General features: G+C 40.3%; 1 long non-coding RNA gene and 2 gene segments (V, D, J or C); 2 read left to right on the top strand and 1 right to left on the bottom strand.

Moving 5' to 3' along the window:
• Positions 1-8,863: 8,863 nt before the first annotated feature.
• Positions 8,864-11,304, top strand: LOC113592213. The gene is made up of 3 exons (XR_004775709.1): positions 8,864-8,953; positions 9,804-9,864; positions 9,949-11,304. It is a non-coding gene; the product is annotated as an uncharacterized LOC113592213 (long non-coding RNA).
• A 1,772-nt stretch (positions 11,305-13,076) lies between these two features.
• On the top strand, positions 13,077-13,685 carry LOC118240928. The segment is given in 2 exon segments: positions 13,077-13,125; positions 13,299-13,685. Coding segments are annotated over 2 exon segments (378 nt in total).
• Positions 13,686-15,506: 1,821 nt separating this feature from the next.
• Positions 15,507-18,368, bottom strand: LOC113568263. The segment is given in 2 exon segments: positions 15,507-15,845; positions 18,354-18,368. Coding segments are annotated over 2 exon segments (354 nt in total).
• Positions 18,369-25,674: the final 7,306 nt, after the last annotated feature.

Below are 25,674 nucleotides of genomic sequence, written 5' to 3' on the forward strand. Positions count from 1 at the left end.
TCCAGTTTACCCCTGCTTCTATCCAGTTTACCCCTCCTCTCTCCAGTTTACCCCTGCCTCTACCTAGTTTATTCCTGCCTACTCCAAGTTTATAACACAATAATTTGCTATACTAACATTAGTAACACCTATTGTCATGAATCCTATAGAAACATACAAGATTACTAATAATTAGACTGTGATCTTCTGGATGGAGATCTCAGATGTTGCTCCTGGGATCTGCTGGAGCCGTTCTCCCAGTATGGGGGTCACAGCCCGTAGTGCTCTGCTTACTAAGGGACACAGTTCTCACTGCTCCTGCTATTTAATGGCCCCTCCCACAAGGGAGGAAGGGAAGAGGGAAGACACACAGTTTTGTTGGTTTGTTTGGCTTTTGGTTGCAATTTTGTATGACTTGTGTATGACCTTGTTTTCCCCATTTTTGGACTTTGTGCTTTGGCTTCGCCTCTTCTGCTTCAGTAGCTGTTGCACATATACCTGTAGATATTGGACAGAGAGTGTAAATATTGTTTTGTTTGGTACTTTGGTGTTGGATACTGGTGGTAGGGAGTGACTGCCATTTTTGTTGGGTGTGGGTTTTGCTTCTGTTTATCTGTCAGGTAGTTAAGAAAGTCTGTTGTATGTTTCTTTAGTTTGTTGGGATTATTTAGTGTGTATTTTTCTTCCATTAGTGTGGATTTTGTTTATTGTTTTGGCCTGGGTCACTGCTGAAGACATTGCAGCAGTAAGATTGTTTGTAAATAATATCCTCTGTGAAATACACCAAAAGGAGACTTCCATTTGTGCTTTTGTTTGTTTTATTGCTATTCACTTTTTACAGCTTACATTCTGTTAGCCATTTACATTTCATTTTCCTTGTTACGGCCTCACAGCCTAGACAAGGTCGTAACAAATGTTTGGGTCACATTCACATTCTTCCTGGCCTTAATTCTTCTGAGGAGCTCTTCATACACAGCCTCGATGACTGAACTGTGGAGCTCTTCAGGCAGGTCCAGCCTATCCTCCACACGCACTCCAGTTGCACTGGATAAAAGTCCAATTACGCATTCTGACACTGAAGTCATAGCAGAGATCCTTTTTTTTTGCTGTTTTGTAGCAAGGGAAGGCTGGTGTTGCAAAGAGTGTTGCAGTGCTGCAGTCCACCAAGAGTGCAGGGTGATGGTGATTCCTGCACTGATGAGGACATCTGCAAAATCCTGGATTTATATAAGAATGAGATGCAGCCTGCTAAGTGCAGTTCATCTGAAATATGTCAGGCAAGCCAGAGTTTGCCTGAGTTTGCACTCAAGGATTCAGAGTGACGAGGTCAGCAGCTGCACCTCCTTCCCAGTACTGAAATCAGTCTGAAATCAGCACAGCAACAACGACGTCTCCGAGATTCCTTACCACAGTCAGGTAGTGAGTGCACAAATGCATCACTGCAGATAGCACGAGGTACAGCCACCCAAACTGATTTGAACCTTAGCACAGGACAAAGCACTATCAGTGTCATCAACAGACTTGCAGTGTGCTGCTGCTAATATTGCAGAAACAATTGTTGATGCTTTGGATAAGCTTGTTGAATCAAGCGTGATAGAGAGTGAAACTGACTCTCCTACTATATTTAGTGACCTTGATTCATTTTCTTGGGTTTCATCCCCATGTAGCCTAAGTGGATCTGATATTTCAGAAGTTCCAACAAACTCTGGCTTGTTTAAGAAGGTGCATAGGTATCTTCAGGCCATATTCATGAGTTCTTTTAAAGAGCAGTCCTCTATCAAATGTGAGAGCCAGCCAACCTCCCACCACTCTGCTTTGCAGCTCTCTAATGACCATGGTGTTTCCCTGGTTGATGATCTTATTATAACCTACACAAACAATATAATCAATGAGATTATAAATGTTTATTACTCAGAAATATAATCTGAGTTTTAAGAACCTGTGAGACCTAAAGGTTCAAAAGAGATTTTAGTCTCCCAGCATGAAGTGCATGGTATAATGGAGAGTTTGGAAAAACTCACAAGTAGCAGAGCTTCATCCAGGAGCAGTGTGAAGAACTGAGATCTAGGAGGAAGGAAGGACATTTCATTCTCTAAGATAAAAATGGTTTTTAATGAAGATATTCCTGTAGGCTGCTCTTCAAATCAGGTTGAGGGATTTTTCAGCAAGGAGTTCCAAAGTAAAGCAACACAGGTAATGAGATGGACGGCAACATTCAAGTACCTCTGTAGGGTAAGGCAAGTCCTCAAGACTCAGTTGACTGGGAACAATAAGATCATGACCATAACACGTATGCCATGCCAGTCATCAGCTATCCAGCAGGCATGATAAGCTGGCAAAGAGAAGAACTGCAAGCTGCCAACATCAAGGCCAGGAAACAATGTATGGAGCACTCCACCCAAAAGCTGCAAATAGCAAAAGGAATGAGGGTGAAGTTGACTAACAAATCCACTGTCCAGGGTGAGACATGAAACGTTCATGAATACATCTAAGCAATGGCCCCCAAGGATGAGCTGATGGTGTGCCTCAGTGAGATGTCAGATGGGCTCACCATGGAAGTAGAGGAGGTTCCATGGAAAGAGATGCCCCTCAATGAAACAAAGCGCCAAGTGATAGCAGAAGTTGTCGACTAAAGACAATCCTTCCAATAAATGGAAAAGGCAGAACTGAAGGACAGCACAGAGTCAGTAATCATGGCAGCACAAGATCAAACACTAAGCACTAGGCAGATGAAGCAGAGGTGTATAGCACCAGAGAAGACCCAAGATGTAGTCTGTGCAAATGAACCTCTGAGGTGATCTAGCACCTAGTACCAGGATGCAAGATGCTGGCAAAGAAAGCAAACATTGAAATAGACATGCAAGTGGCAGATCATATACAGAAACATATGCATGGCATATGAGCTGGAGACCAAATGTGAAGAAGCACAGAGTGATGGAGAACAACAAGACTAATATCCTGTGAGACCATGAAATCTAGACAGACATAAACAAGGAGTAGTAAAGCAACCAGATATTGTGATAGTGGGCGAGATGCAGAGAACAGCAGTGGTAATAGATGTCGCAGTCCCAAGTGATGGAAACATCTAATAGAAGGAATATGATAAGTTGGATTAATAGCAGGGAAACAAAGAATCAATAAAGAGATGGTGGAAATTAACACCAAGGTTGTGCCAGTGGAGATATGAGCAGTTGGGGCTGTGACCCCTAAGCTGTAGAACAGCCTCCATCAGATCCCAGACAGGACATCCTCAACCTCAGTGCAGAAGAGCACAACAGGAACAGCAAAATACTGCACTACATCTTTAAACTCCCAGGCCTCCAGTAGTATGAGTATGAGGAACAAGATATAACCACAATCTGGAAGGGTTATTTCAAACATATTTTTCATTTCATTACTCCAAATTCCTGCAGTAAAGACACTTTAAATTTACAAAATCATGAGCATATAAGGAAGTGTTCTTAAATAACAATTTGATTAGTTAATTTTACAAGTTGTATATAAGGAAATGAATGCACATTTAACAGGAGTTTGCAATCCCATTTCTCAGAATTCCTACAGTGAATAAAATTGAAAGCCATAGAATGGGTACATGAGAAAGTGTTCTTCAAGAATTTAGTGGTCTGATAGTAATGTGATTGGCATATTTTATAGGGTTTATAAAGCTTAATAGACATTTTACATGAGTTTGCTGCCAAAGTTTTGCTGCTGGCAAACAGGCACGGATGAACTACAGGAATATAGACATTGGTTAAATGACCATCTACATTTAATTATTAAGGACCTTGGACACAATAAATCAGATGAGAAAATGTTTTTGTCAGTTTCTACAAATATTTATTTTTTGATGGTAATGTAGCAGAGGGAGTAGATCTATATTATTAATGCTGCAGAAGGAGTAGATCTACATTATTAATGCTGCAGAAGGAGTAGATCTACATTATTAATGCAGCAGAAGGAGTAGATCTTCATTAATTTTTAATTAGCTATGTCTGATATGTATAGTACAGTTATGTCTGCCATACATAGTACTGTGTAAAAGTCTTAGGCCAAAATACTGTGTTTGTGGAGTTATGGAAATCTGCTGAAATAGTCAATACAAGAACAATAAACAGGCCTGTTTATTTGCTTAAAGAAAAATGGCGTCACTGTGTTAAATTCTCCTGAGTTGCTTCAGATTTTACCTGATTTTAGATTTTGATCTCATATGACCCCAGTTCTGATGAGGATCAGACTGGTCTGTACATGTAGCAAGGAAACAGATCTGGAGCTTATTAATGTTTTAGTGTTTCATTTAAGTCAGTGCTGTGCTGAAAGATGTTTGAGTCAGAAGGGCACAGTTGGAGATGGTGCAGGAAGAAACACCCACCAGGAAACACCGTACCTCCATTAAACACCATCTACCCATACCTCCATTAAACACCATCTACTCGTACCTCCATCAAAAACACCATCTATCCATAAATCCATTTAACACCATCTACCCATACCGCCATCAAAAACACCATATACCATCTACCCATATCTCCATCAAAAACACAATCTACCTGTACCTCCATTAAAAAATATATATATACCTGTACCTCCAACAAAAACACCATCTACCCGTACCTCCATCAAAAACACTATGCACAAATCCATAAAAAACAGCATCTATCCATACCTCCATTAAACACCATCTACCTGTACCTCCATCAAAAGCACTATCTACCTGTACCTCCATCAAAAACACCATTTACACATACCTCCATCAAAACACCATCTTCCTGTACCTCCATCAAAAACACACACTTAATTGTGTTCTTATTTTTTTGCCTTAATGATGTATTGTAGTAGTATTGATTTATGTGTTGTATTGTGATGTACATGTAAATAAACAATCACTGCCATTTTAAATAGTTTATAATGTCTTGGGTGTCTGTTCATACCGTGGGTGCCTACAGTGTGTAAACAGACTTTTACACCTCCTATACAGAAATGAGTTGATTTACTGTTCCATATTTTATATTCCATTCCAAGTTATACTAGTCTGCACTGGTCTGTGTCCTGAACAATCTGCTGTACATATTTAAGACAAATTTCTAAAACATCATATAGTCAAGAAAGCACAGTTTGTATACCATTTTGGATGTTGCATTCATTTAGTCCTCTGAATATGTACACTAGGTATAAGTTCTAGTGTGTTATTGTTTACTCTTGGGGATGTTTGCACTGTACAAAGACTTGTGGGAGAGTGGACAACTCATGAGAAATGTTTGTGTACTAAACGTGTCTGTGTCTCAACTCAATTTCAGATGTTCACATCCTTCCGTGAAGGTTTGGCTGTGAAATTAATGTAATGTTTAATATTTTAAGTTGCATTAATGAATACAGTTATGATGGAGAAGATCTCATTTTGTTACGAGCCCCAGGAACAACCATCAGCCCTGCACAGCCATGCCCACTCGCACACACCCTCGATCTGACTCACCGGAATTCTAGCACACACCTGAATCCCATTCCCCTCATTACCAACCCTTTATAAACTTCCCTTCCCTGTGCACACATTGCAAAGTATTGTTCCCATGTGCCATACCGAGCGTTTCCTCATCCTGTGTGCTTTCCTGACTCCTGCTTGGCTTCTAGACTTTCTCTCCTGCCTGACCCCCGGACACCTCCTGAACGCTACCCTGTATATCGACCTCAGACCAACCTGACTATGCTTACCCATGTTACTAAACGTATCTGTTTGATTGCATAAATAAACCTCCACAACTGCATCCACTTCAGGGTTTGTGCAATCATTACAGAATACTTCACCATTTTCATGGATCCAGCGGAGGTACAAAACAGACTGGTCCAGCATGAGGTTTCCATGGCCGAGGACATGAAACCGTTCAGAGACTTTCACAGGTCATACTTACTGTGACTTCAGTGACTCCTTCACTCATTGCATTCCCATGGCCACCCAGAACGATTAGATGGCTCTCCAGATCGATGCAAGAACTTCCTGTTGCAGTGTTTCATGTATTTCTCCCATTATTCCATGTACTTCATCACCGACAAGGACCCTGTACAGTTTGTGCTGTTGCTACTAACTGGTGAGGCAGGGACTTGGGTAACCGCCCTCTGGGATAGCCAGGACCCTTTCTCCGGGACTCCAGGCGGAACTTGCATGCTGAGGGGAGTCAACTACACTGTCCGATTTTATCAAACTTGCTATTGGATAACCTATGACAGACCCATCAGCCATTACAACGTGTACCCCGGGCTTTCATATCAGAGGATTCTGACGATAGATCCGGTGGGGTCCCTGAGCCTATGCAAGTGAGTTGCTCACGCCTCACCCCTCAAGAACGTGCCAGACGATTCGCCGGTGGATTGTGCCTGTACTGCGGTGCTAACGGCCACTTCCGCTACAGCTGTCCTGTATGTCCCCATCCCCGTCGAGGGAATGGGAGGTCTCCTACGTTCAACACACACATAAGAACATCACTACTGTATCTGACTTGTCAGCTTACACTCCCTGTAGTCCTTAGGGCTGATGGTAACAGTGTTTCTCTATCTACCTTAGTGGATTCCGGTGTAGCAGGGAATTTTTTAGATGTTGGGTTAGCTACATCACTGGGAATCCCTAGAGTCACCTTAAATCCTCCATTATGTATTCATTCTCTTAATGACCAACCCAAAGGTGAGGGTATTGTCCGACACAAAACTGTCCCAGTCACACTAAAGATTGGGTTGTTCCATTGCGAGTCGATTCAGTAATTGCTTCTGCCCATGTCCCGTGACTCTGTCATCCTGGGCTTTCCCTGGCTGTGGATCCATGACCCTTGTATCTCTTGGTCCTTGGCTGAACTAACATCATGGAGTGCACACTGCTTCCAAAACTGCATGTCTTTGCCTATTTTCTCCACTACAGTCATGAGCCCTGAGCCGCCAGCACCCCAGTCTGTCCCTCAGCTCTATAGAGCCTTCGCTGATGTGTTCTCTAAGGTTAAAGTGACTAAACTCCCACCTCATTGATCTTGTGATTGTGCTGTAGAGCTCCTTCCTGGGGCTCCCCTACCTCGCAGATCTAAGCCTCACCCGCTTTCCTGACCTGAAGCGGAGGCAATGGAGGCCTACGTCAGTGAGGCACTGCAGCTCGGGTTCATACGGCCCTCTGCTTCACCAGTCGCTGCTGGATTCCTCTTTGTGGAGAAGAAAGGAGGGGGTTTAAGGCTGTGCATCCATTATCGGGCCCTTAACGAGGTGACAATGAAGTATTCCTATCCTCTTCCCCTCATCTCTTTAACCCATGAATGACTATTAGGGGCTACCATCTTCACAAAATTAGACTTGTGTAATGCCTACAACCACATATGCATATGTGAGGGTGATGAATGGAAGACAGCCTTCACCATGACACGAGACCATTATGAATACCTGGTAATGCCATATGGCTTATCTAATAGTCCCTCTGTTTTCCAGGCATTTATGGATGATATATTTCAGGACATGATAGACAAGTTCCTGATTGTCTACATAGACGACATCCTCGTGTTTTCCCAATCAGAAATGGAGCATGTGGATCATGTAACGGCCGTCCTGACGCATCTCCAGCAAAATCAACTGTAAGCCTGTAAGGCTGAGAAGTGAGTTCCACAGTAAATGTGTCACCTTTTTAGGGTGTACTCTCAAACCGGGAGCCCTCTCCATGGACCCTGATAAGGTAACTGCTATACATAGTTCGCCTAAACCCACCACTGTCAAGGAGTTGCAATGTTTCTTGGGTTTTGCCAACTTCTAATGAAGGTTCATTCAGGGGTTTGGCACCATAGCTGCTCCCCTTTCAGACCTCCTAAAAAATAAGCAGGGCAGAAAGCAGCTGCAGTGGACCTCGGCCATGGATCAGGCTTTCCTAACCTTGAAGGGGGCCTTTGTTTCAGCACCCGTTCTCCAACAGCCCGACCCTTCTCTTCCTTTCATTGTGGAAGTGTATGTATATATATATATATATAATTTCCTTATGCACCTGTTTCTTTCCTCAGTTTGGACAGAGCACTCACAAAACCATTTCACTGCGAGTTATACTGTGTATGACTATGTATGTGACAAATAAGCCAAACTTGAACCTTGAAACATTCACTCAGCTGCAGACCATCCAGAAATGTTTGTGCGAGTTTGCACTGAGATCCTCCAAGTCTCACTCCATCACTGTCCAGTAGAGGTTAGACACATTTTTGCTGACCTACCGTAACACTCCACATCAGGGCTGCAGTTGCGTACTCATCTTGATGCTCTGAGACCCAGAGTACTGTCTGCTGTAGGGAGCCTGTTCTGTTATGGGGCAGAATATTCTCCTGAACTGACTCGAGGTAAGATGCAGTCTACCCGCTACCTCTAGAAAAAAAGATAGAGAATTGTAATTACTAAGACTTTCTTAGTAAGGTGGGAGGAAATGTGTATTGCTTAAACTTGCTGCTATCTATATTCACCACTAGGTGGCAGTGTTATTCACATAGCTTGGGTGAATGACCTAGTAAAAAGGAGAGTTCCAATTCCACTTCCACATGTCCATAGTGTTATTGAATGTAGACATTACATACTGTCTTTTCTAAATGTTCTACTGATGCAGACATAACACAGGTGTCATCAATACCAACATGATCTTCAATGTCAGGAAAACCAAGTGTAGAAAAATCATGACTGAATGTGAGAGTGCAGCACATAAGAGAGGATTACTGAGAGTTCTAAGAGGAGAGAGAGAAGAGGAGAGAAGAGGAGTGATTCTATCATTTATTTGATAAAGTGAATCAGACGTACAAACTAGTGCTGTGAGGTGAAATGTCAGTTGTCTTGTTTGCATATGTGAGCTGCTTCACTGCTCCACACACTTTAAGAGCTGTAGTGGTGATCAGAGAGTGTTCAGTCCTTTAACACACACTGACACACAGCACAATGATGATGTCACTCATTCTACTGCTGGGAACCCTGGGACTCCTCACTCAGGGTGAGACAAACTGAAATAAGTTTAGTTTTCATTTTTACTTGGTTTTGGATGGTCATGTTTATTTGCTGCAATTTTAATTTTCAGAGTTACAATATTTTTAATTTGGATTTTATTTATTTAAAATTCATCCAAATTGAAATGTTATTATGTATGTGATTATTTTTTTTATAATTATTTGGGGAGATAATCCTGGCTCAATCTCCAGGATTCAGTCTGTTACCGCAGGACAGACTGTTACTATCAGCTGCAGGGCCAGTGAGAGTGTTAGCAGTTACCTCCACTGGTACCTACAGAAACCTGGAGAGGCTCCTAAACTCCTGATCTATGCTGCATCACACCGTCAGTCTGGAGTTCCAGATCGATTCAGTGGTAGTCTCTCCTTTACAGAATTTACTCTAAAAATCACTGGAGTCCAGGAAGATGCAGAAGATTATTACTGTCAGCAGGGTTACAGCACTCCATTCACACAGTGTTAGAGCTCTGTACAAAAACCTCCCTCAGCTGTAGAGGAACTGCTCTGAATCAAACACAGACTGATCTGAGATCAGCTGCAGAGCTGCTAAATCTGGAATCACCTCAACTCATCATCTCCAAAACACTACAGTACTGAACTGCTTGTTCTTTTAAATTGTCATCATTGTGTAATGGACACTTACATCACTACATATGTAGCAGGTTAACATCTTTCCTTTAAACCAACCCCTGATAACGTCCTGCTTCCACACTCAGGTTCTGGACAAAGGCAGTAATATATGAACATCACTGTGGTGTATAAGGACAGGTGAACACTACCTAGTGAACTGGTCTGAGTTACTCTTGATTCTTTTAATCATTTTACTGCTGTTTTTAGCCTGGAGATCCTGGAAAATCTGCTGAGGAAATACTGTGTTAAACTGTCCAGACAGCAACTGGTATGTGAAGTTAATTCTTCCTTCTTTTTAGAATAAAAGAGTTTTTTTCAAAGTCCTGCTTTGTTAATTTCTGGATAATTTCAGGTGATGATGGGACAGATGGTGACAATCTAGAATTACTGTTGAAGTGTAGCTGAGTACATCATCCTGGGAATTTCACTCCAGGGAAAAAGTCACAATATTTACCATTTACACAAACTAAAGTTTTGCTATGCTAACACAAATAATGTATTATTAGTTTCATATGATTAATATATTACTGACGTTGAAATAAATAAATGAATTTTATTTGATCTGCATAAATACCTGCATACATATATTACAAATAATACTTTTATTACACATTTTTTAAGCAGCATTAATACAATTATTATGTGAGAATGTGAGAAGATTTTGTGTGTGTGTGTGTGTGTGTGTGCATGTGTGTGTGTGAGGAGAGTAATGATAATGGTAATTAAAAGGACACATATCACAGTCTGAATACCTGCGGCAGCTCAACCACACAAACCACAGAGAAGGAGGAAGGAGGACGAGAACACCAGTAGACAGGAAGTCCTTCCTCCTAAAGAGTCCCCATATCAGGAGGTCCTTCCTCCTAAAGTCCCCACTTCAGGAGGTCCTTTCTAATAAAGAGTCCCCACATCTACCACACATCTGGAGTGCTGTCTGCTCATGTGCTTCCACACATCCACTGATATAAATCACCATTACAGAACAGAGAGTGAAGGGCTGCTTCTGAACTGTACTGGATACACCTGCACCGCCACACTGAGGAACACAAGATTATCACAACATTTACCTTTACATTTAGCTCATTAAGATGTCAAAGTGGGGACAGTTGCTCACATGATGTTGACCTGCAGGTGAAGAGCATGAGACAGTAGTTACGTCCTGTGTCCCCCTGTGTCATATGTATGTGTGTGTGGAGCTCTGTTCTCTCCAGTTAGTTTCCCCAGACCCAGTCCAGAGTTCCTCTACAGATCTTCATACTCACTGTCCAGTCCTGAAACAAGGCCCTGCCCAGAGGAGGGATATAAGGAAGTGTATTGGAGGAAGAAGAAAGAGAAAGATGATATTTTGGACACTTGTTTGTTCTAGTGACAATTTTGATATTTGATTCAGTGCTTGGCCTCTTTTCCACTTACTCTGATTCTGAGCTTGTTTGATCCCTCTAACTTGGCCACTGTTGTAAATTTGTATATAGTATGTATGTATTTGTGTGTGCTCTGGAAAGTAGGGAAGGCCTGCCCTTATGTTTGGGCCCTGGGTTATTTTCTCTGTGTTATCACTTAGGGAGTTAATGTAGTCTTATCTTAGTATAGGATATTATCAGAGGATGGTTGTGATCCATCAGCCTGTGGGTTATGGTCCCAGCACACTTCCACTGCACCACTCTGCTCTCCTGCTAATAGAGAAATAATAAAATACCTACAAACTCACTGAACTGGACAGAAGTGTTCAAGTATGTGACTGTTCATTCATTCATTCATTCATTCATTCATTCATTCATTCATGTATTTGCTGTCACGGCGTTGAGCAGGACGCACAGACTCCCTTGACGATGTGAAACATTTAATGACATGAAACATAAAGGACACGCGTGGCACTCACACATAATAACACTAATAGACAGGAACACACAAACAACAACGACAACATAAAATGGTACAAACGTTGGGTTATACTAACAGCGGCTACACACTCATTGACACTAACATTACACTAACACTAACAACGACCATCCATGAGGCCCACACTGACAGGGCTTTAAATAAACAGACATACACTCAACGTGAACCCTGTACAGGTGCGTGCCATCATGTAGGGGGCGTGACAACAAACATAATTCCCCCCCCATACCACATGACTCGTGAAGGGGGAGCATTCCGTGACATTTGCTAAATACATTTTTTATTTATTATATAAACTTACTTAGTTAAGAATATAATTTTTATCCAATCTGAATATTGTTTTATTAGTAATTATTTCCTTTGCCTGTGTACATAATGTTCAGACAAAAAATGAAGAACTTAAACTAGTCTCTATTAATGTCAAATACCAGTTAGAGTGAAAGAGAGCGAGAGCAGTGGGGTGAAACAGATTTATTTTTACAGCCCTGAGAAACCTGCTCCTTCCCAGAATAGAACAACACTTTTTGCAGATGTTCAGCTTACATTAGCCCAACTTAGTCAAGCACAACACACCCCAGTGCAAAGAATCTTACAGTGCAGATAGTGAATAATAAAATAATACAAGAACAGACCATGTTCAAATTGAAGCTTATTGCAGTGATAGCAAAACCCAAGAATCAAAACCAGCTGAGTGGTGAATTAAGAAAAAAGAGCATTCTTCAGACTATAAGCTCCATTGTTCAGGGCTGTGTAAGTGTGTTACATCACATTACAGCTGACTGAGGTCATCATGGAAGATGGTAGAGCTCCTCCTCCTCTTCCCTAAATGCAGCACTACCAGTCAGTTCTGTTCTTCTACTCTGGTCAGAACACTCTCCTTCACATCTTAGACATCCACTTTACAACTCACCAGCGCCCCTTGTGGAAAGTATGTAGACCGCAGGCACAACGGAGATCCTGTACAGAGGAGCGATTGAGAGCACTACACCACACACATGTTTATAAATATTTACATAAAATATACTAGATACTTCTTATTTATCATTCTCTCTTAATCTATTCATCAGTTCCAGTTATCCAATAATCAGCACACTGTACCATAGTTTTTTGACATTGTTTATATTAAATAGAAATACTATTTGACCTTTAAGAGTATCCATATATTACATTATATTATAAAGTTTATAGTTATCTAGTATGGTTGGTTCTGTTAAATATGGTTATATAAGAGGTATTCAGTGGAGTCATTACTTCAGACAGAGGCCACAGAGAGTATTTGGTAGATGTGTATTAATACAAACAGGCCACAGGGAGTATTTGGTAGACGTGTATTAATACAGAGAGGCCACAGAGAGTATTTGGTAGATGTGTATTAATGCAGAGAGGCCACAGAGAGTATTTGGTAGACGTGTATTAATACAGAGAGGCCACAGAGAGTATTTGGTAGATGTGTATTAATACAGAGAGGTCACTTTGCATGTGCAGCACCTGCTTCAGTTCTCTGGGAGTGTTTATAGTCCTGTGAGCTTAACACTTCATGACTGAGAGCTGCCTGCCCCAGAAACTTCACCCACAGCAACCATGACTTTGATCCCCATCTTCATCTGCACACTGGCCCTCTGGACTCAAGGTAAAAGATCATTTTATGCTTTGCTTTTGAGGTGAATAACCTAAAAAAACAGATGTCTTGTTTAATAAAATATTCTAAACCTTCTATTAACAGATATAAGCAACATAAGAAATGGAAAATAAAATATGATTTAAATTGGATTTGCTTTGTTTTGTTTTGTTTTTTTCCCCCAGAATCCTTGTGTCAGGTGACTGTGACTCAGACTCCTGCAGTGAAATCTGCTCTTCCAGGAGACACAGTCACCATCAGCTGTAGAACCAACCCTGCAGTGTATAATAATCAACTTTTAGCCTGGTACCTGCAGAAACCTGGAGAAGCTCCTAAACTCCTGATCTACGATGCTACTAGCTTACAGTCAGGAACTCCAGCTCGTTTCAGTGGTAGTGGATCTGGATCTGACTTCACTCTGACCATCAGAGGAGTCCAGACTGAAGATGCAGGAGATTATTACTGTCAGAGTTTACACAGCATTGGTGGTAACTGGCTGTTCACACAGTGTTAGAGAGTCGTACAAAAACCTCCCTCAGTCAGACTGCACAGAGACTGCACTGCTGCAGCTGGGACCTACTGCAGGTGTGGAGGGGGAGGATGTGATACAGCACAATAACACACTCTGTGGAGGAGAGATGCCCCATCACACTCACTCACTACTGAACAACACACATCTAAAGAAAATAATTCTTCTAGGAACCACAACACACTCACTCAAGTCAACAAAAAAAACTATAATGAATCACAAAGACACAATACAGACAACACTGTTGCACTTCTGTTAGAGGAGAGTTTTGTAGATATATATGTACTTCTACTCCTGCTGTCTATGAGTTAGAAATGGAAGGTTTGAACATTAGTATGATCCATCAAGAAGAAACCCACCATTAAACACAATGCTAATGTTGCTGTTGACACTGACAGTGATAACAGCTCAGACTGAGCTGCATCACCAGAAACCTGGAGAAGATCCTAAACTTCTCCTGTCTCTCTTTTCTTTGAGCAGATGATCTCTCTGTTTCTGCTGGAGCAGGGGGAGACAAAACACTGCAGTTATAACAATAACAACAACATATGGAATTTATCTAGTGCTTATCAAGACCCCACAGAGGCACATTTACACACACCCAGTGCATGGAGCATCAGAAACCAGTCACAAGCACTGCAGTACTGAGACCTTTGGTATCTTGGGGCAGTTGTTCTTATAATAGAGCAGGTAGTTATTAGAGAAAAGAAATCTCTATTAGTAGCATGACTGCTAAATCATTGTCAGTAATCTTCAGGAGATTCTGTCCTATTTAGAGGTGATGTAAGCACACACTAAAGCACTAATCACCATGTCTGTGCCTTCATCTGATTATTCTCTGCTACTGTGAAACACTTCTACCAACACATACTTTTCATGTCCATTCTAAATCTTTGTTAACAAGTAAAAGTGAAAAATGTAAGATCTTTAGGGTGTAAAGTTAAATAACCTCACTATACTTGCTTAAATAAACTTACTACACAATAAGATGAAATAATGCCACCAACTGAAACAATGACTTTTTACTAAACTGTCTGAAAACTTAAAATTAAATGTAATTTTCAGTAAAATTATTTCTCACACACACAAACACACAATGCTCTCTAGCACACTAGCACACACACACACTCACACACACACACACACACACACACACACACACACACACACACACACACACACACACACACACACACACACACACACACACAAGCACACAGAGTCGGGGTGGATATCATGTGAGTGTGGTGTATGTATGTTAAACCTGTACAGGTAGGGAAGATTTCTTTTTTCATGAAACATTTGTAAATATTTACTCTTTTTTGGATAGAACAACTTTCTGCTTTCATAAGTGACCCATGAGAGTATTGTATTGAAATAGCCCAATTTGTGCTACAAAGAGATATAAAGCATGATGGGATTATTTTCTGGCAGAAATAAACTAAAAATGATAATATTGTGATATACTGAAAGGGCCGAAGATGGTTTGTCCTCCAGCCCCTGATGTTCCAAAAATACACCGACTTACTCATGTTACAGTTTCTACTGAATGAAACGTGGAAATATCTTATTTTTTGGTTCCATAATATCTGGCTTCCTGCTTCCTTCTTTATTATGAGTAATGAAATGGTGGCTTTATCAAAGTTTAATCCTATACCTCATCACACATTAGCATTTCTGCTGTATATAAATGTAGGACTTTAAAGGTATTTATTGTTATGAGTATTGTTGTGGGAAATGTTTTAATTAAGAGACTATAATGTTTATTCAAAATTTTTATTCCATTTTGATCAAATAACCGAGGAACATTTGAGTAATAAACACAGACGATCTAAAAGAACACTTCAGTACACATGTGGGAGTTTCATGCCTCAGCACACTGCTCTCTACTCAGTGTCTGTGTGACAGGAGACTGGGAGTCCTTGGTGGCCTCACAGGTCACTGTCTTCTTCAGCCACTCCTCCTTCTGGAGGGTCAGGATGCTGCTCCAGCTGTAGAGGCCGTCCTTCTGCAGAAGCCCGGAGCTCTGGCTCACCCCCGAGCTCCAGCTGCTACCAGCCACCTTCCAGCTCAGCTTCCAGTCTGAGGGGAAGCCCTTGTTGGCCAGACACACGAGTGTGACCTTCTCCTGCTGCAGCTGTACACTGGAGGGGGGCAGGACCGTGAGGGTGGGCGGGGCATCACCCAGGAGACACAACACGGTCTACAGCTCAGACAGGCAGGAACCGTTAGCAGGAAAATCAGTTGTGTTTCACTTCCTCTTCAGTGAGGAACAGAAGTCAGAAACGTATTAGATCAACTTTTTTTTTTTTTTCAATATTATTACCCCCTGGACATTAGAACCCCAATATATTCAATTAATGAAACATTTAAATAAATATAATGTATAGTCATACATAGATTAAAATGGAAGTATATTTAACAGACGGTGGTTCATCAGTATGCGAGTATTACGGTTAAAGTGCTTTGCATTGACAACCTCCACTCAGGGACAAACACTTATACTAATGAAAATTAACCCAGTAGGCAGAATAAAGGTTTGCTGGCGGATATTGCTGAAACATTTATGCTTTTACCAAAAAACGCTAATAATGTGGGCTGCAATAACACTGCAACGGTTAGGATAAATGCGCTAATAAAATCACCTTTAATGCGCTTTAATAAAGAGACCTTTATTACAAACAATACCTACTTAAAACTGTGATTTACTGGGAATAAAAAGTGAAGTTCTTCTTACGTCCAGTGTCCTCCACACTAACTTCGTTTAAGGTCCGTACATAAACCTGCTCTAAACACACTGCCGTCTCCTCTCTTTACAGCGCCGTAGTTTAGCTTCAGAGTTAGTGAACGATACAACCCCAAAGACGCTTGTTTTTCTTTTCTTTTTGTGTAGTGAAAGAAGTTATCAAAGATACTATATACATACAATATACAATTAGAAATAAAGATAAATAAAGATAGAAAAATAAAGACAGTAACTACATTAATTTTGAATAAAGAGTGCAAGTTACTTAAATCCAAATGAGAGTTTTGTGCCGCTAAAAGTGTGCGTGTGTGTATGAACCTGTTTCGCAGAACTGAATTCGGTGATCCCTTTAAACTATTTCAGACTTATATCGTTAATGTTTATGCGTTAGATACATGTAGACTTTGTAGAATCATAGCAATTGATTATAAGAATTGTGTTTTTAGATATATTTATGTACACTAAAAACAATGTTTAATGCAACATCCAAATCAAGATAATTTATCTAATGACATAAATAAATGTGTTCTAGATGTATAATTTAGGAATTTGAGTATTTGTAACAACGTTTTGATCCTGCAGTATGCGAGTATTACAGTAAAAGTGAACTGCACCGATAAAGCTGCAGTCAGGTACCGATATTTCTGACTTTTAAAATAAACCCAGCATGCAGATGAAGTCTTGTTGAGAGATATTCCTGATACATGTATGTTTTTACTACTGAAGGACACTTAAGAAACTCTCCATCGGTATAAATTAAAAGGTCTATAAGGACATATCAATGGTTATGATATAGGAAGATACTTAACAAAGTCACAATTAGTCTATAAAAGAGTACGGGTAGTTAACAAAAGCACCGTGCGTTCTGATGCAACGTTACCTAATGTGGATTAATAGTGTCACCTAATGTGGATTAAAAGTTAAAGTCTACTTATGTCTAACTGACATGTTTTGTTCCGCCACCGAAAGTCAACCACAGTGCTACAATCTCATTTCCAGGTATAAAAGGGTCCTGAAGACACTATTAGGAAGCTTTATGCCCAACCTTGTGTTTTCATTTGTGTGTTTGTTATTTGCTGTTTTGATTGTTCTGTGCTCTGACCCTGTTAGTCTACTTCCACAGTGAGATTCGCTTTGGCCTTCTGCTTGTTCTGTTGCCCTTATATCTAGTGTATATAGTGTATACAGTGTCTATATTTTAATTTGTATAGTCTGTATTCACTTGTGTCACTTCACACCAGGTGTAGGGTGGGGTGCTGTTTGTTCTGCAGTTTTGGGTTTGTCTCTGTTTTGTGTCTGGTGAGGGAGATAAGAAAGTGTGTATGTGTTTTGGTTTTCTCATTTTGTTTCATTAGGTTTTGTAGCCCCACTTATGGTCAGTGTCACAAAGGTCCACCCTCCTCACGTCCCTGATGTCATGGTTTACCTGTCTTCCTGCACTCCCTGGTTCCAAGCCTTAGTTTCATTTTATCCACACCCGTCTGTTCCTCTATTCCACTCCTTGTTTTAGTTTCCACTCTTCCCATGTTCACCTGTATCTGTTTAGTGTCTGCTTGTCTTGCTTATCTAAGCCCTGTGGTTTTGTCTTCTGGTTGTTTGTTATGGTGGTAAGTTATGTCTCTCTGTCAGGTTTGCCTTATGCCTGTTTTACTGTTGCCGTCATTGCTTTTCTGTGTATTCCAACCATGTGTTATTACCCTCAGCAGCCCTTAGCCTGTTTGTTTTACCCTTCGTGTCATGTTTCCTACATTTAATAAACCACCTCCTGCAATTGCATTCTACCTCTGCCTGTTCCTGTCGGAAGCATTAGTCAGTTTCATTATTCTTGTTTGGTGATTTACCATTTTCAGTGTTGACCCATCTGAAGTCTTTCTGGTGTGATTTGTGCCTATTGTATTATACTATTATATAATTGATCATAATAAAACTGTTTCATCTCTGATTTGTTCCATTTTGTTTACTCACATATCCATCATTCATACTCACTTTCACTTGCCAATTAACCCCAATTCATCATTTACTAATTTCTGTCACAGACCCTACCTGGACTGGGTCATAACAGAAATTAGGGGCTCATCCATTTTTGGTTGTGTGCATTTGTTGGGCATTTTTTTTCCCTGGGGAGTGTGAGATTGTTGCTAGCTGTTGGGTTAGGATGGTTCCTTTCAGAATAGTGGATTTCTCACTCTGCCCTACTATGGAGGTATTTGATAGGTGTTGTAAAGACGGTCTTCATGCTACAGCAGATTTCTTTGACATAATGATACATTGGCCTCAAGGTAGACATGAAGGCCATTTTGTAGGAAGTCTTGGTATTGGAGAATATCCTCCCATAAAGAAACAAGGTCCCTAGGGTTCCGCCTAAACCTCTTGGGTTAATCCCAGAGGCCTACCAGCAGAACTTCAGGCAACTAGACAAACACCCCTCTAAACTTATGTAGAATTTGTATGGGAAATCTGTGTAATTTGATAAATGGTGTGCTGCCTGTCAGTCAGAGCTTTCATGAGCTAAAGGAACTCATGTTAGAAGAATTCAAAATCTACTCTCCCACACAGGTAGTGGTGTGTTTAAATAAGCAGAAGTATCGACTCTCTCAGACAGCTTTTGCTGCCAATGAATTCATGTTAATACACAAAACTTTGCTTCTCTGCCTGTGCCAAAAAGAGAAACCCATCCTTGCAAGACTGTCCCATTACCCCACAGAAAAAGTGAAGTCCCTGAGAAACGGGCGTGTTTTTACTGTCACAAAAGAGGGCACTTGATAGCTGCTTGTCCAGCTTTGATGCGTACAAAGACATGAAAGGTAACTGCGGTCGGTCAGTTTTGTCGGTCCATTTTTGTTTATTGATTGTGTTAAATTCATCCTATTCATCATTTAATAATTTCTGTCACTGCTCCTATCTAGACTGGGTTGTAACATCTGTTTCAGCAACATGGAACTCAATGTGTGTCAGAGCCCTGGACAGCTCCCAGAACAGAGCTAATGAGACCCAGGTGAAGCTCATCAGAAAGACACTCCTGAACTCACCCAATCCACTGATCTCCAATCAGCCCAGAGCCAGATGAAGAGCCAGCTGTGCTGAGGGAGGAACTGCTGTTGTCTCACACATTGCTCATCTTCTTCTCAGAGGCAGAGAGCCAGTGATCCCCAAAAGTCGAGTGAACATGCAGATTTACAAAACACATCAGATTCTTACCCACACCTGGCCAAATAGAAAGAATTTTCCTGATATATTCTTCTGTGTTTCCTGTTTGTCCTACAATGTATTGAACAGAAATAGCACAGGTCACATTGCACAACAGAAACCAACAGAAATAAACAATAAATACCTTATTACAACAGCCTGCTGATCATGTAATTAAAACAGAGGTAAGCTTCTCTCCTTGCACTGTCTGGCTTATCATTCATGTTGCGTTCATTTTGTAATAAACTGCGGTTGGATTCTCACAGTGACTCTGGGTCAGTGTTGTTATAGAGATGTAACCTGCTATGGGTAGAGAAGATCTCACCATGGAAGAGCAGGTGAGTAGCAGCCTGTGTAGAGTAGAGAGGCTCACTGTCTACTATGGACAGTCTTATAAAAAGAAAAAATGGCATTTTCCTTCACAAAGTTGAATAAGGAGAGTTTGATACGTGGAACTGACATACTGTGAACCTCAAACACTATTTACTCCTCTTTCAAATACAAATACCACATAAGCCAAACAAGGCAGTAAAATGAGCCAGTTCCAAAATCCTAGAATATTACACAACAGTCTTGACTCATTGATATTCATGCTCCTAAAAGTTGCATATGTCACATTCTAGCCCAGGTGACATTACCATCGACCTGCACAGTTAAAGCTTCAGCAGTTCTGCAGGTGTTGTGAAGAACAAAACAATGACAACAGACCAACAATGAAAATGGCAGATTACATACAGAAATGTACCATTCCAGGCTGTGAAGATGATGTCACACCCTTCCCAAGGAACCACACTGTTAATGGGCTTTGTTATTTTCATATTTAACAGGATTCCAGACAACTTTTATTCATATAAGCTAGTTTACTCTGCAGATTTGACTCCAAATAATTTTTCAAACACTTACATTTTACATTTAAATTTTTGGCATTTAGCAGGAGCTCTTATCTAGAGTGATTTACAAAAGTATTTTGTCATCTTGTAATGTTCTGAGCACGTACAGAGATGGAGTCAGTCACAGTAAGTCAGTTTCATCTTTATTAGAGAACACATTTAGTTCACAAACAGAATCCAAAGTACATAAGCCAAGTTCATAATTCAGAAAAGCAATGCACAATGTAAACCAAAACAAATAGGGATCAGGCAAAGAGAGTAATCCAAAACACAGGCGGAGATTCAACAAACCAGAAGCAACACACAAAACAACAAACGTAACACGGTTTGACAAGACTTCCGAAACACAAACACAAACAGCTTCACTCAGTGTTTGACACTTATCATTTAAATCATTATGTAATAGATACTTACATCACTGGACCGCCACCTGTTTGGGCCTGGGTCTTTTTTCTATTGGGTATAATGGAGGTCAAATTTGAACATATCCAGTAAGATCAAATTTGGAGAATTGTATAAATGCATTTAGGTGTTGCTTTAAAATAAACATTATACTGGAAGAGTTGAATATTTAACTGGTCCTCATACTGTTTCAGCCTAACTTGTGCTTTCTCTGCATGATTGTTGTTTCTTGTTTCTCATCTTGCTCTTGTTTGTTCACCCTATTTTATTTTCTTCATCATGTCTGTCATTTCTTGCCGATCTGCCCGTCTCCATGTTTCATCCCTGGAATGTTCTATCTGCCTTCCAAAAAGGCCATACAGGTCACTGACCTGCTGCCAGGGTAATGAGTACAGTTAAGAATCAGTTACAGGAGTTTTACAATAAGCTGGTTGAGACACATATCAATCATCCTTACGCTATTGACATCAGTAGAGCGGCTGTAGTGGTAAAATCATTATAACTATTAGAGAGAGCACACAGACTGATACTCTGTAGTACTGAAGAACGGTAGTGCATCTGGAAAATCTGGCTCTTGTCTGCTTTAAAGCAGAGTGTCACCAAATCAGACCTGTGTTCTCTATGTAAAGTAAATAAAGATTTACATCATTGTGTTATATATTCAGTATATTCTCAGTTTGTGCTGCGATTAGTAATCTAGAGACACTTGCTGAAGTTATGGAGATATGTGGGTTTGGACCACCCCAGCCCTGATATGGTATAGGTAAAAGAAACCATGGAAAAATAAACCAGTCAGACCAGATAGAAACTTCTGTTTTAGGCACAATAATTTTGTTCTCATCAAAATTTCCTACTAAACATGAAATGGCTTAATATGTAAACCTGTATTCCTGCTTGGTTTATTGTAGAACAAAAACATGAAAGGCTTTATTGCCAGCGTGCACTATATAAAGGCTTGTGTGACTCAGCAGTTACTGCCAGTAGAGGTCACTTTTGAAATCTGATCATTTAATCCGACTAAGCAAAGAGAGTTGCTTAATTGGGGGATGATCTCCCACATCCATATCATGAACGATCTCGGAGGTCTGAGTTGGTATATCAGAAGACAAACCATGATATCGGGTAATTAAAGACTTAACATCAGAACATTCTTTTGGCTCTAGATTTGATAAATCACCATCCAAGTCCTGTAGTATAGTGGAGTTGGGCAAACGCGCAGCCATCACTGGTGCAGAAGGAACTAACCCATCATCCTCCTCCTTTACAGGTACCAACATAGCAACAGCAGAAGGAACAACATTAGGTTTTGAACGTGACAGTAGAATATACTGCTTTAATTTACTGATGTGGCAAGCATGAGTTTTATGTTTTCGGTCCAGAGTTTGTATCACATAATCCGTCTCACTGATTTTATCCATGATAACATATGGTGCTGAAAATCTTGTTTAGAATGACATGAGGCAACAAAACCAACACCTCATCACCTGGCTAAAACGAACAGACTGTAGCAATTTTATCGTAGCTCCTCTTCATTTTTGATTGCACTGCAGCTAACTCCTTTTAACAAGTTAACAAGCGGATTCTAACGATTCTTTAAAATGACTCACATAATTTAGCAATCCTAAATTCGGCTCATCGCTTTGTAGCCATCAATCCTTCAAAAGTTTCAGAGGTTCTCTAACCGTATGTCCAAACACTAATTGAGCAGGACTGAAACCAAGAGACCCCTGAACAGTCTGTCCAAGCGCAAATAAAACTAAAGGAATTCCAAAGCTGCTTGGATCTCAGAGTGGTGAGTACTCGATACCCTATAGACAATTGTTCATAGACAACTGTTGTAAAACTTGGGCAAATATTTTGGATAGAAAATTGGATCCTTGGTCAGTCTGAATGTACTGTGGTAAACCAAAAATAGAACAAAAGTTAAATTATGGACTTAAATTTTATGTTGTGCAATGGAATAGCCTCTGGAAACCTTGTATTGGCACACATTCCTGTCAGAAGCCGATGTCCCGTTTTTGTTTTGAGCAGTGGGCCTACGCAGTCTGAAAGAAGTGTATCAAAAGGAACACCCACCACAGGTATAGGCCGAAACAGGGCAGGCGGCATCTTTTGCTTTGGTTTGCCGGTTAGCTGACAGGTATGACAAGACCAACAATAGTCCCTCACGTCAGACTAACACTGGCCAAAAGAAATGCTGTAAGATGCTGTAAGGACTAAAAAGGGAACAACATAAAAAGAAACACGGAGACACACTCTGTACGGGGTTTTCAGTCAGTGATGTTTGTTTTTTTTATTTTATATGGAAACAAAAACACATTCTCTCTCTCTCTCTCTCTCTCTCTCTCTCTCTCTCACTATATATATATATATATATATATATATATATATATATATATATATATATATATATATATATATATATATATATATATATGTAAAACCGAATCTAAACAGGAGTGTTTCTTCAGGGTGGGCTTTACAACAAAGCAACAAACAAAAAATCTACTAAAGTGAATTCAATCACTAACCCCCCTAAAACAAAAGAAAATAAAATACAAATCACTCTTACCTCAACTCCTTAATCACAAAAACAGAAATACAACAACAAAGCAAAAAGAACACAGCGTCCATCCCTACAACTCCAAACAATAAGAAAAGAACACAATGTTTCTGACAATCAAATATCTGTATATGACTGTATATGACAGATAGAAGGTTAATTATCCCTTTAACCAATCAGGTCATCCGTTGTTTTGACCGTATTATTTCTACAGCTCACTGGTTATTAGTGCGCCCTCATGCGGGTAACCTGAAAAACACATTTTAACACCACAGCACGAGGAAACAACTCAGAAAATCACAAGGACATAACAAGGAGTTACAGAAAAAAAGATATTAGCTTTGGAAGTGTTTTAATACTTCAGCATAAGATTGTGAGGTCATCCACATGTTAAACACTAAAGGTCTGACCATGTGGTGTGGAGGTGGGGGTCAAACACAACCTGTGTTAGTTCATGTCTATGATGAGATAAGATAAGAAAATACTTTATTATCATTGTACTTGTACAACAAAACTTAGCTCACAGAGGGACCAGCAGCAATAACAATAATAAATAATATAAGAGATATAGAATGGAAATAGAAATATTAGCAGTGCTACATATGTATACATCAGACTTAGATAGTGCAAACAATGAAGTGTAAACAGGAAGTGTGAACAGTGAAGTGAGTGTAGGAATATGGACTGTGTTGTTACGGGGCATAAACATGTTCTCTTTACTAAGAATGAGGCCTTTTGTTTTTCTTATTTAGTTCATTTAATCAGGGTAATGATACACTCACCAGCACAAGAGGAATGAATGTTAGGTGGTGTTGGTGTAGCTGTAGGGAGAGTGAGCCACCAACCTGGACAGCAGGGGGCGACATAGTCTACCTCAGCAGGACTAGAGAGAGAGAGAGAGAGAGAGAGAGAGAGAGAGAGAGAGAGAGAGAGAGAGAGAGAGAGAGAGAGAGAGCAGTGGGGTGTAACTCAGATTTGCATTACCAGGGCTGGGTGATTCTCTTTCTCCCAGAATAGAGCCACACTTTCACCAGATGTTCTGATCTGTTTAGATAAGCTCACTCAGGCACAAGAAACTGCCTGGTAACATTAATAAAGATCTTAATTTCTTATAAAAGAGCAGACAATGTCCAAAATGAAGCTTTATTTCAGTGGAAGTAACAGAAATGCCAGGACACAGAACAGAATACAGACAGAGCTGCTGCATTCTGCTCTCCTGCACTGGTCAGAACTCCCTCCTTCACCTCTGAGACGTCCACAGTCCAGATTACCACTCACACTGAGTTTAGTGCCTCATCCACGAGTCACCCATAGTGATACATTCTAATGAAGCTGTCATTCAAAAACCTCTTTGACTTTATAGCGACTACATACACACACAACCCTAAGCTTCATATTTCAGAAATGGATCATTTTTAAATCTTTAATTACTTTTCACATCTTTACCCAAACTATTTACATTTTATGGCATTTAGTTGACACTTTTATTCAAAGCAACTTACAGTTATGACTGAACACAATTTGAGGGTTAAGGGTCTTGCTCAGGGGCCCAACAGTGGGGACTTGAACTGGTGACCTTTTGATGAGTAGTCAAGTACCTTAACCACTAATATTTAATGAATATTAATAATCTAGTTTAGTTTGTATTGTCATGACAGCTAAGAGAGGAGGAATTTGGTATAATTTTTTATACAGTTGCTTAAGCTTCATTTTGAAAACAGGGCTCATTTTGTCAGATCACTACACACATTTCACATAGCAACATAAAAGTAGCAGAACACCTCAGTTCATTTGCAAAATAATTTATACAATAACATGACAATTTGATGATGTTGTGTACTCTGTCTAACGTGAGTGTGTGGACTGTGATGATGGTGTGTAGTCTGTCTAATGTGAGTGTGTGGACTGTGATGATGGTGTGTAGTCTGTCTAAAGTGAGTGTCTAGACTGTGTTGTTGTAAGGACCCAGGTTGCCATGGCAATGGACTCCATTCTGTGTGATTGTAGCCACATTGTGATGTTACCACCACGCTGGCCCTGGACATTCAAAATAGCTCTGTGGCCAGTGATGTTTTTCACTCTTCTTACATTTGTCAGGTTAAGTCCAGACTACATTGTGTTGACCTGATAGAAACGTACTTGTAAAAAGATGCGTGCAGCAAACAATACTGAGGTGAACACATCACATGAATACATTACATACTTCCATATATTTATACTGCAGGTCTTTTACTTAAAGACAGAT

Source organism: Electrophorus electricus, chromosome 2 (assembly GCF_013358815.1).
Source record: "Electrophorus electricus isolate fEleEle1 chromosome 2, fEleEle1.pri, whole genome shotgun sequence".
NCBI lineage: Eukaryota > Metazoa > Chordata > Actinopteri > Gymnotiformes > Gymnotidae > Electrophorus > Electrophorus electricus.